The sequence below is a fragment of the Orycteropus afer genome, unplaced genomic scaffold, assembly GCF_000298275.1.
Source record: "Orycteropus afer afer isolate SDZICR_OR568_19922 unplaced genomic scaffold, OryAfe1.0 scaffold00841, whole genome shotgun sequence".
In the NCBI taxonomy this organism is placed as follows: domain Eukaryota; kingdom Metazoa; phylum Chordata; class Mammalia; order Tubulidentata; family Orycteropodidae; genus Orycteropus; species Orycteropus afer.
In genome coordinates this window covers 284,585-294,995 of record NW_006922428.1, presented here as the reverse complement: position 1 = coordinate 294,995, position 10,411 = coordinate 284,585, and the positions used below count along the sequence as shown (strand labels likewise).

The following is a 10,411-nucleotide window of genomic DNA, read 5'->3' as shown; positions in this document are numbered from 1 at the left end:
CCTACATTCTGTGCCTAAGTTCTTGCTCACAGATGGGTGAGTGGGGGAGCCTCCATCAGCTTTAAGGGTGTTCTTATGCCTCTTCCAGAACACCGAGGTATCCTTTTTATACTCACCGCATGACCTTCACCCCATTCCGAAGAACTTCCATGTCCACAGAGAATCCACCATTGGCATGAGCCACGAGGTTGAGATCAGAGAATTCAGCCTGGGAAGGGGAGCGAATCAATGATTTGCCCATGTCACACAAAATGACCACCCAGTTTGCAGTCTGGACAATTGACCCCCAGCTCCACCTGCATGAACTAACCTGTTCTACTTTAATGTCAATTTCTCCATGGATTTTTTTGCCTTTGAAGTATTTTGCCCTGGAGAGGAAAAGCAAAGCACATCTGTCAATACTCAAATCTAAGGAAGGAAAACAAAGCCCACGTTGATCCTTTGATCCCCTACATTTGTCCCTCAGTGCCACTGCAGAAACCATAAAGTGCTTTATAATTGTTGAAATACTTGGAAAATTAATACTGCCTTGTAAACAAAGTCTGTTGTAATTCACATAAAGGTGTGTGAATGTCAAGGGACACTTCAAGATGTAAAATACTTCCTTAAACCATGGAGGCAGGCATTTTCCAAAGTATGGTCTGTTAGTCACATTGCTACCATAAATGTTGAAAAGCTTCACAAGATTGAGTATTGCTTTGAAAACTATAACAGACTTTGAAATTGCAAGGTTTTAAATGCCAAAGAACTTGTAAAATACATACATACATACATACATATATATATATATATATTATATATATGAAGGAAGTGTGCTTGTGTTTGTGTGTATTTCAGTACCTGTGAATGTCTCAGTGCTTGTGTAGCTTGAAGCATCTCTCTGTTCTCTGGCCCTTTCCCAAGAGGTAGCACATTCCCCGCATGTGTTGTGTGCTGTGAGGGACACAACAGCCATGGGTGGGCAGCAGTTTCAGAAAACGAGAAACAGATTGAGGGGTGCAGGTTGGTGTGCTTCTAAAGAAGCTGTAAACAGCACTGATAGAGGTGGGGGAGGGAATGCAGCTGGGGTCAAGGGGACACTAGAGGAGGGAAAGAGAATAGGAGCAGTAGTAAACACATCATGAACTGCTATGTCACTGTCCCTGGGCCCATCTGCAGCTGGGCTGTTTCTGGTGCACTCCTCCTCGAAGCCCAAGATTTTTTCTTGACAGGCTCCTCCACAGACAGAGCCTCATGCCCAATCAGGTTTCTCATGGACGGGCGGTAACAGGAGGAGACACTACCAGGGTCACTGACATGAACACAGAGTCTATGACACATACACATAGCACAAATGTGCCCTAGCAACATCACTGATACACACAAAAGATCCCAAATACAGCTATTCACTCTCTCTCTCTCACACACACACACCCCACACACACACAAATCGCATTGACACTGTCCCCTCACAAGTGTCAAAAATAATTTCTCTCAGATCCATACATTTTTAGTCTATAAAATGATGAGGAGTTCAGAGTATATCATTGTTTTTCAAACTTTCTTTGATCACGTGTGATACTTATAGTCTCTTATTCAGGGATAATGCATCCATCCCCCAGCTGCTGGGAATGTCAGCTGTTAACCCCACTAGTTATCACAGCTATGTCCCTACTGGGACTTGTCACAGGGAATTGCCATGGTCAAGGCTGAATTTACTTTCTGAGGGTAGCCCATGGCCTATTTCTAGTCTATAAAAAGCCAAAAACCAAACTCACTGTCGTCGAGTCAAATCTGACTCACAGTGACCCCTCCTTGGGTTTCTGAGGCAGTATCTCAATGGAAGTAGATTGCCCAGTCTTCCTTCTGAGGAGTGGCTGGTGGGTTTGAACCACCAGCCTTCTGGTTAGCAGTCAAATGCCTTAGGCATTATGCCACTAGAGCTATGAAGAGGTATAAAGGCCAGCTTTCTTGCCTTGATATGGGCTGACTCTGAAGGGCCCTCACAACTCCAGAGCTCCCCATAGGATCAGCTGAGACCTCTGATGCAACCTCACTGGGGGTCAGCTTCTTCCTCTGCCCAATTCTCCTTTTCTTATAGGTGTTTATCCCAAAGGTACTCCCCAATACACCTCCTGCATGTAAAATTCTTCCTCAAAGTGTTTCCAGGGAACCCAAACCAAAACAGTGGGCAAGAGAAGTGAAACTAAAAAGCAGATTCTAATGCAATTCTAGGAGTTCTGGTGGCATAGTGCCTAAGGCATTTGACTGCTAACTAGAAGGCTGGTGGTTCAAATCCACCAGCCACTCCTCAGAAGGAAGACTGGGCAATCTATGTCCGTAGAGATAAGGCCTCGGAAACCCAAGGAGGGGTCGCTGAGTCAGGAGCTGGATCACCCCGTAGCCAGTTGGCAATGAGGTTCCATTACTGGGGGGAGGTGGAGCACTGATAGCCCCTGGCATGCTGTAGCAATGCAAAAGGCTCTGCAGCAGTTCCAGGCTATGACACAGCAGCCTGCCACTTGGGCCATATGATCTGGCAGATCTTATGATACTAGAGGTGTCAGTAGTAGGAAAAGATGTAGTGTGGTGTTTAAGAGAAGCTCACGTGGGAGAATCACAATGTAGGTCCCTGTGGTTCTGCAGCAGTAGTGCATTTAACAGGCATTATAATGGGATACCAGTGGAAGGGAATTCATTTTCTGGTGAAATATCCCCAGCATTCAACAGATATCAGGAAAGTGGCAACCAGACTTGGGTGATTATTGGCTAAGTGGCACTGATTAGCTGAAAAATGACATGACCTGTTCAGGGTGAATAATCAATCATCATTTCAAACCAGAGGCCCTCTTTGGGCTGCATTTAAGGAAACTCTAATCTCCTACAGCCAGAGGACAGAGAGAAGGGAGCACCAGGCTCAGGACTTAATTGCAAATGTAGCAGAGATTCAGAGAAAGTTCAGTTATCAGGCCTAGCATATCTTCTGTGCCATGCTTAGGGTCTTATAGGGAAGGAATGGGACCCTGAAAGTTGGGCTAGGGATATCTGGGCAGAAGCAGTTAAAGATCTTGAACTCACTGATTCACCTGAGCCCACTGGGCATACAGAAGTAGCCCAGTCTCCCTTTTTAGAATATAGTGCTTCCCTCTGCTTGAAGATAATACAGAGGCCTCAAATGAAGCAGGTGCCTTATAAGATGATGCTTGCCCATGCCAGAATCTACTTCTACCTCCTCTCCTGGCAAACAGGGTCAATCCTAGCACACCTTTCCAGAGAGAATCTAGGCTTTCAAAGGAAAAAGAAGAATTGTATGTAGAAGGAACTGAAAAATCTGGCTAATATGTACTGGTAGTAGCTGGGAAAGAATGCATGGGACTGAATCCTGAAGACAGTAGATCCAGGGGGTAGAACATAAAGTTGCAGCACTCTCCTAGGGTATAGAATTAAAAACCTTGGCAAGGATCCTAGGAGATGGTGCCAATACACTGCCAGGATGACTCTTGAAAGCTTGGAAAAAACATTGGACCACACTATGTTAACAAAAATGCCAAAACTTCCATGGTAGAACGTGGAGGAAAGGATAAAAGGGCTCAGAGAAACAGACATGCTAGAGTAGATACACTATAGAAGTCTGGAAACCCCACTAGCTGACTCTGCTCTATAGGAGGACTCAGAGGATATGTACAACTTAACAAAGCAATAGGGAATATGCTGATGAGAATGGCACCAGAAATGTTGAGAAACACAGAAAGGGAAATGTAATAAATGAAGTTCTGGCCCAGGTCCTGCTCACAGTGGCTCCATTGGGCCCATAGATATACTCAGTAGCTACTTCCCCAGCTCACAAATGCATAATTGGAATGGACATAATTTGTAGTTGTCAGAACCCTTTGACCTATAGGGTAAGACCAAATGGAAGCCTCTGAAACTGCCCTCCCCTCCTAATCTAAACAGTAAATACAAAACAGTATTGTATCCTAGGGGTTATGGAAGTTAGTGCCACTCTTAAAGGTCTAGAGGGTGTAAGAATGTTGGTCCCATCAAATCTCCATTGTATTTATCAGTTTAGCCACTGAGGAGATGGGATGGATCCTGTAAAGTGACTGTAGACTATTGCAAACTCAATTGTAGTTGCAGTACTGGACATGGTATTATTGCTAGAGCAGATTAATAAAATCTCAGGTACATGTACATGACATGTGGCCAATCATGTAGCAAATGTTTCTATTCTGATTAGAAAGGAGGATCAGACCAATTCACACTCATGTTGGACTGACAACAATTTCCTTTATGGTCTTGCCATCGTGCTATGTTAACACTAGTCCTGTGTCATAATATAATCCAAAGGGACCTGGAGCATCTGGACATCCCACAGAATATCACACTAGACCACTATATTGATCACATCATGGTGATTGGGCAAGATGAGCAAGAGATGGTTAGCACATTGTCTTGGTAAGACACATGATTGTGGGAGATAAGCCCTATGAAAACTCAGGGACCTGCCACATTAGTAAAATTTTTAGGGATCCAGTGGTCCAGGACACACCAAGATATCCCCTCCAAAGAACAGGGCAAATTATTGCATCTTGCATCTCCCATCATGAAAAAAAAAAAAAAAAAAGCCCAACACCTGGTAAGCCTCCTCGGGGTCTGGAGGCAGCAAATTCCACACCTGGAAATACTGCTCTGGTTCATGTATCAGGTGACATGTAAGGATGCCAGCTCTTAGTTGGCCCAGAGCAGAAAAGGGCTCTGCAGCAGGTTGAGGCTCCAGTGCAAGCATCCCTGCCACTTAGGCTACGTGATCTGGCAGATCCTATGATATTGGAGGTGTTAGTAATGGGAAAAGATGCAGTATTGAGCTTATGAGAAATCTGAGTGGGAGGTCTTGAAGTTCTGGAGCAAGGCCATGTCATCTGCAGCAGAGAATTATATCCCTTCTGAGAAACAAGTCCTGGTGCAGTACTGGTCCCTGGTGGAGAAAGAATGCTTGACCATAAGGCACCATAAGGACTATGCATCCAAAACTGCCCATTATGAGCTGGGTCTTGCCAGACCCACCAAGTAATAAATTCAGACAGGTGCAGCTTCCAGGATCAAGCCCATGCAGGTCCAAGCAAGTTGCATGAGCAGGTAACCCAGATACCCATGTATTCCACAACTATTGCACTAGTGGCTCTCCCTCAGCTCACTAAAGGGATTCCTTACAACCAGCGATGAAGGAGGAAAAAGCTTAAGCTTTGTTTATACATGGGTTGACTTGGTGTGTGGGTGGAAGACAAAAATGGATATTGACTGTACTACAGCCCCACTTGGAGTGACCTTGAAAGACAGTGGCAGAGCTCCCAATGGGCAGAGCTTTGATCTGTGTACCTGGTCATCCACTTTGTGTGGAAAGAGAAGTGGCCCAAGATTAGAATATATATTCACTTATGAGCAGTGGTGAATGGCTTGGCTGGTTGGTCATAGGCCTGGAAGAAAAAAATATTGGAAGATTAGGACAAGAAGGTCTGGGTTACAGGAATGTATGTAGTCATAGGGGAGTAGGCAAAAAGTGAGGCATGGAGATCTTTGTACTGCATTTTAACAACCATTGGACAGTATCCACCATGGAAGTGGAACTAAGCAACCAGGTAGACAGAATGAGTCAGTCAGATAATGTGAGCCACCTCTATAATCAACTACCCCAGTGATATAGATGGGCACATGAATGAAGTGGCAACAGTAGCAGAGATAGAGGCTATGTGTGCAGCTAATGGCATTATTGCCAAATGTCCAACTTGTCAGCAGCAGAGACCAACATTGAATCCCTTATATGGCACCATTTCTCAAAGAGATCAACTTGGTGGCAAACTGACTACATCAGGCCACTTCCACCCTGGAAAGATTAGTAATTCATTTTGACTGGACTACTCTATATATGGGTTTACCTTTCCTGACTGCAGGACTGTAGTCAGCATCACTGTCCAAGGACTTACAGAGTTCTTGCCCCATGAGCATGGAATCCTACATAACACTGAATCATATCAAAGGAAAAATTTACAGCAATGGAGGTGCAAAAGTGGGTCCATAACCAAGGAATTCACTGATCATATCACATACCACACCAACCAGAAGCTGCTGACCTTATAGAGCAACGGAAAAACTTGAAATCACAGCTAAGATCCCATCTTGGAGGTGATACCATGAAAGAATGTCGCACCATCTCACAAGACACAGTGTACACCCTAAATCAAAGACCATTGTATGTGCTGTGTTCCTAATAGGTAGAATGCATGGGTCTGAGAACTCAGCAGTTAAAGAGGAGTGGCCAAGCTTACCATCATTCTCAGTGATCCACTTTTGGAATTTGTGCTTCCTGTTCCCTCAGGGTTCTGCAGGGTTAGAGGTTCTGGTTCTCCAAGGGGGAACACTGCTACCAGGGGACACAGCAAGAAACCCATTAAACCATAAGCTATGGTTGATGCCTGGCCACTTCAGGTTTTTCATGCCAAAGAACATGAAGAGGAGTCATTGTTGTGCCAGGGTTACTTGACTCTGATCATCAACAGGAGGTAGGGCTATTGCTACACAGTGGGAGCAAGGAGGAATATGCTTGGCACCCAGGTGGTCCATTTTAGCATCTTCTGGTATTCCTCACTCAACTTTGATGGTAAATGTACTAGTGCAGCAGCCTAAGAGTGGCACAGTGACCAGGGTCTCAGACCCCTGAAGGATGAAGGAATGGATCACCCAACAGGTAAGCCACTGAAACCAACAAAGGTACTTGCTGAGGGTGAGGGGAATCTAGAATGTATAGTAGAGGAATGAAACAGTGAATATTTGTGACCTTAAAATCAACTGCAGTGGCAGAAGCTATACTTTGTCCCACTAATCTTGCTCTTTTATGTTTCTTCTGGGAAACAAGAGCAATAAAAATCCTGGAAATGCTATTCCCAGATGGGGTGAACTTACTACAAAAGGCACATGGATCTGAGCAGTACAAGTGGTGGACTATGCTCTGCTCAGATCCTAACCTCCTCCTCTCCTTCAGGTCTTCATGTCTATCCCACAGTTTCTGGGAATATCTGTTGCTGAAGTTTTATAGTTGTGTCCATAACTGAGAATTGTCCTTTGCAGGGATTTGTAATTTGCCTGACCCAAGACTATGCCTCCTCCCGGGGGCACCCTACAGCCAATGATTGATGCAGGGCTACAAAACCCTGACCACACCACCTCAGTTGGAATGGAATCAGCGTAGTGAAGTTTGGTGAGAAAGGCATCAGACTATAGTTTGGCATTCACTCCATTACAGAGTTTGCACAATACTTCCTTTACTCCAGGTTGAAATCCCTAAAGCTGTCATGATTCTGAACATCTGCAAGTTGGTGATACAGAGGTCTCTGTTGCCCACATTAGTGGACTAAAGTACATAGGCTCTCTCCTGTTGCCTAATTCACCTCACATATTGTAGACACTAGATAAATATTTACCAGATTGAGTGGAAGAAAATACTGGAGGTGCTGCTAGAATAAAAGGAGGGTTCTGGGATGCAGAAGGGGAAGGGAAAAATCTTTCACTGATGTCAGCAGGTGCCCAATAAAATGCTTATTGGACAGATTAGAAGATCAAAACTATTTGAGTTGCGATTATGAGAAAAGAACAGACTTATCACTATTTAGTAGATAATTAATAAATATCTCATGGAATAAAGGAAAAAGCAACAAAAGCCTGCCTGGAAAGGGGGAAGTGAAAAAAGGAAGTCTAAAGGAGGTGTTTACCAATATACATCAGGAATCCCATTAAGGTTTGCTGACTTCAGTGGAGCAAATTTAACCAGGAAGATGACACCTGTGTGAGTGGGTGTTGGTGAAGTAATTATAGCGAGTGCTCAAAAAATGCTTTATAGATTGATGGAGTGAAGGGTGGAGGAGCTTATTGCAGGAATTGGAATGTGATTCTTTGAACAGCATACCAGTTGCCATAGAGTCGATTCTGATTCATGGTGACCCATGTGTGTCTGAGTAGAACTGTGCTCCACAGGGCTTTCAGTGGCTGATTTTTCAGAAGTATATCTCTAGGCCTTTTTTCCGAGATGCATCTGAGTTGACTCAAATCGCCAACCTGTTAGTTAGCAGCTGAGCATATTAACCATTTGTACCACCCAGGGACTCCTGAACAGCATAGAGTAGGAGATTAATAAGTGCTTTCTAGATTAACTGGGGAAAAAAAAGTTGAAGTGATGGCTACTAAATGGAGGAGGGGTTAGATAGAATACAGTGGGTGCACATTATGAGTTTTTAGGACTGTGTAGTGTGAAAGGCAGGATGGAGACTGTTGAAGGGGGAATTAGAGCTATAAGATAAGAGGGAGAGGAGAAGAGGCATTGAATATGGGATTCTGAGTATAGTATAAGTGCTCAATAAATGATTGTGGGGTTGAATAGAGGAAAAGGTATAGATAGGAAAGCCAGACACTGGTTGAGATTAGAGAGAAGAGGAGCTAAAGGGGAATTCTTCCTAGTATATAGTGGTGTTTATCAAATACTTCCCACACTCTGACACATAGAAAGTATGCAAAAAAAAAAAAAAATCTGTGGAATGATTAAGAGGGTTTGAGTAGAGGGAAAGGTTGTTGGGTAAGGGCTCCTGGGAGTAGAGGTGATATAACCAATAAGCAGTTGTTTTTCAATAAGTTTAGGTTGAAGTTGACCCTTGGAGAAAGCTCTTGAGGCAGGGGCAGGAATTTTGACAGCCATGGAAAGGGGAAGATGGGAATGATTCTTATATAGAAAGTGCTCAATAAATGGTAGCTTACATAGTAGAAAGGCCCTTTGAATTATGTATTCAAGGTTGGAAGAGGAAATCCTGGGGGATGCTGAAGGGAATGGGAAAGGGGTAACCTCTATAATTTGGACTCTGGATTTATCAAAGGAAAGGACGTTGAGGAGAGGTTCTCCTAGGGATGATAAAATGGAGTGTACTCCTCAATACACAATAGGCACTGCGTACATGTTCACTGTATCCACTGGCAGAAAAGAACTGTGGAGAGGAGGTATGAAGATAGGGCATACAGAAGACACACTCCATAAATCCTCACAGGAGCCATTTGAGAAAAATGCCTAGCACATGGCAGGTGATGAATAAATATTCACTGGATCCATTAAAAGAAATGGCCTCTGGGGAGAAGGTGTAGTAACTGACCATACAATCACTTAATAAGTGCTCACTATCCACTGGAGGAAAAGTCCTTTGGGAAAGGGGAATAGGGATGTAGAAACTTGATCTATGTAAGCTTGATTTTCCATCCATGGGAGGAGGAAAGGCTTTTGTGGAGAAGGTGAACAGCAGGCACTCCATAAATGCTCCATGGAGCAATTAATGACAAGGAAAGAAGGATTGAAATGGGACACACAGCAAGTGCTAGATATCTGATTATTGGATTAACGAGAGGCAGAGGCCTTTGTGGTTTAAAGGTTGGGTCATGTAGAAGGTGCTCAATACATGCAGTTTGAATTCATTGAAAGAAAATGCCTTGGGAAAAGGGTTTGGAGATGGGGTATACAGCAGGCACTCAACTAATGCTTGCTGAGTATGCTGGAGGAAAGAGCCTGCAGGGAGGGCTTACACAGCAGGCAGTTAATAAATGCTAGATGGATCCACTAGAGGAAAGGTCTTTGAAAAAGTAACTTTAGAACAGAGGATAAAGGGGATACTCAATAAATGTCGACGGCAAATAACAACAACAACAAGAAGATCCATTGTAGGAAAAGGTCTTTGAGGAGAGAGTCGGAAGATGAGTCACACACAGAAGGTTAAAAAAATGCTCATGGAACTCATTGGAGGAAAAGGATTTGTTTGGGAAAGAGGATTGGGGATGGAGCATACCGTAGGCACTTAATAAATGCTGCCTAGATCCGTTGGGAGAAAGGGTCATTGGAGAGGGAGCCTGGAGCTGGGGCACACAGAGGGCATTCAAATAAAGATTCACAGTCGCATTAAAGGCAAAGCTTTTGGTGAGAGTCTGGGGTGGAATACACAGCAGGCACTCAATCAGTGTTTAATGAATAGTTTAAAGGTCTTTGAAGAGGGGGTTGGGGGTGAGACACATAGCTCAGACTGGATACAGGCTCACAAGATCCATTAGAGAGAAGACCTTAGGGCAAGGGTTGTTGGAGACAGGGTACATATCAGGCTCTCAATAAATACTCAAAAAAGTAATTGAAGCCAAAGACCTTGAGGATATGGGTCCTCAAGGAGGCACACTTCAGGTACTGAATACATGCTCCCAAGATCCATTAGATGACAAGGCCTTTGGAGCGAGGGCGGAGGGCCAGGCTCTCAAATGCTCACAGGATGTACTGAAGCCAAATGCTTTTGGGGAGGAGGATTGGGGAAGAGGTACACAGCAGGTGCTGGATAACTGCTCCCCGCAAGCATCGAGAAGTCCT

General features: G+C 44.1%; 1 protein-coding gene across 1 annotated transcript in view; it reads right to left on the bottom strand.

Annotated features, from left to right (window-relative positions):
- The window catches only part of SYN1 (synapsin I), a 51,417-nt gene that overhangs the window by 40,449 nt on the left and 557 nt on the right, over nucleotides 1–10,411 (bottom strand). Inside the window, exons 2-4 of the mRNA XM_007958043.1 lie at nucleotides 9,849–9,871; nucleotides 311–368; nucleotides 117–208 (exon numbers count right to left, since the gene is read on the bottom strand). Coding sequence (XP_007956234.1) covers nucleotides 117–208; nucleotides 311–368; nucleotides 9,849–9,871 — 173 coding nt within the window. The remainder of the gene's footprint in view (nucleotides 1–116; nucleotides 209–310; nucleotides 369–9,848; nucleotides 9,872–10,411) is intronic.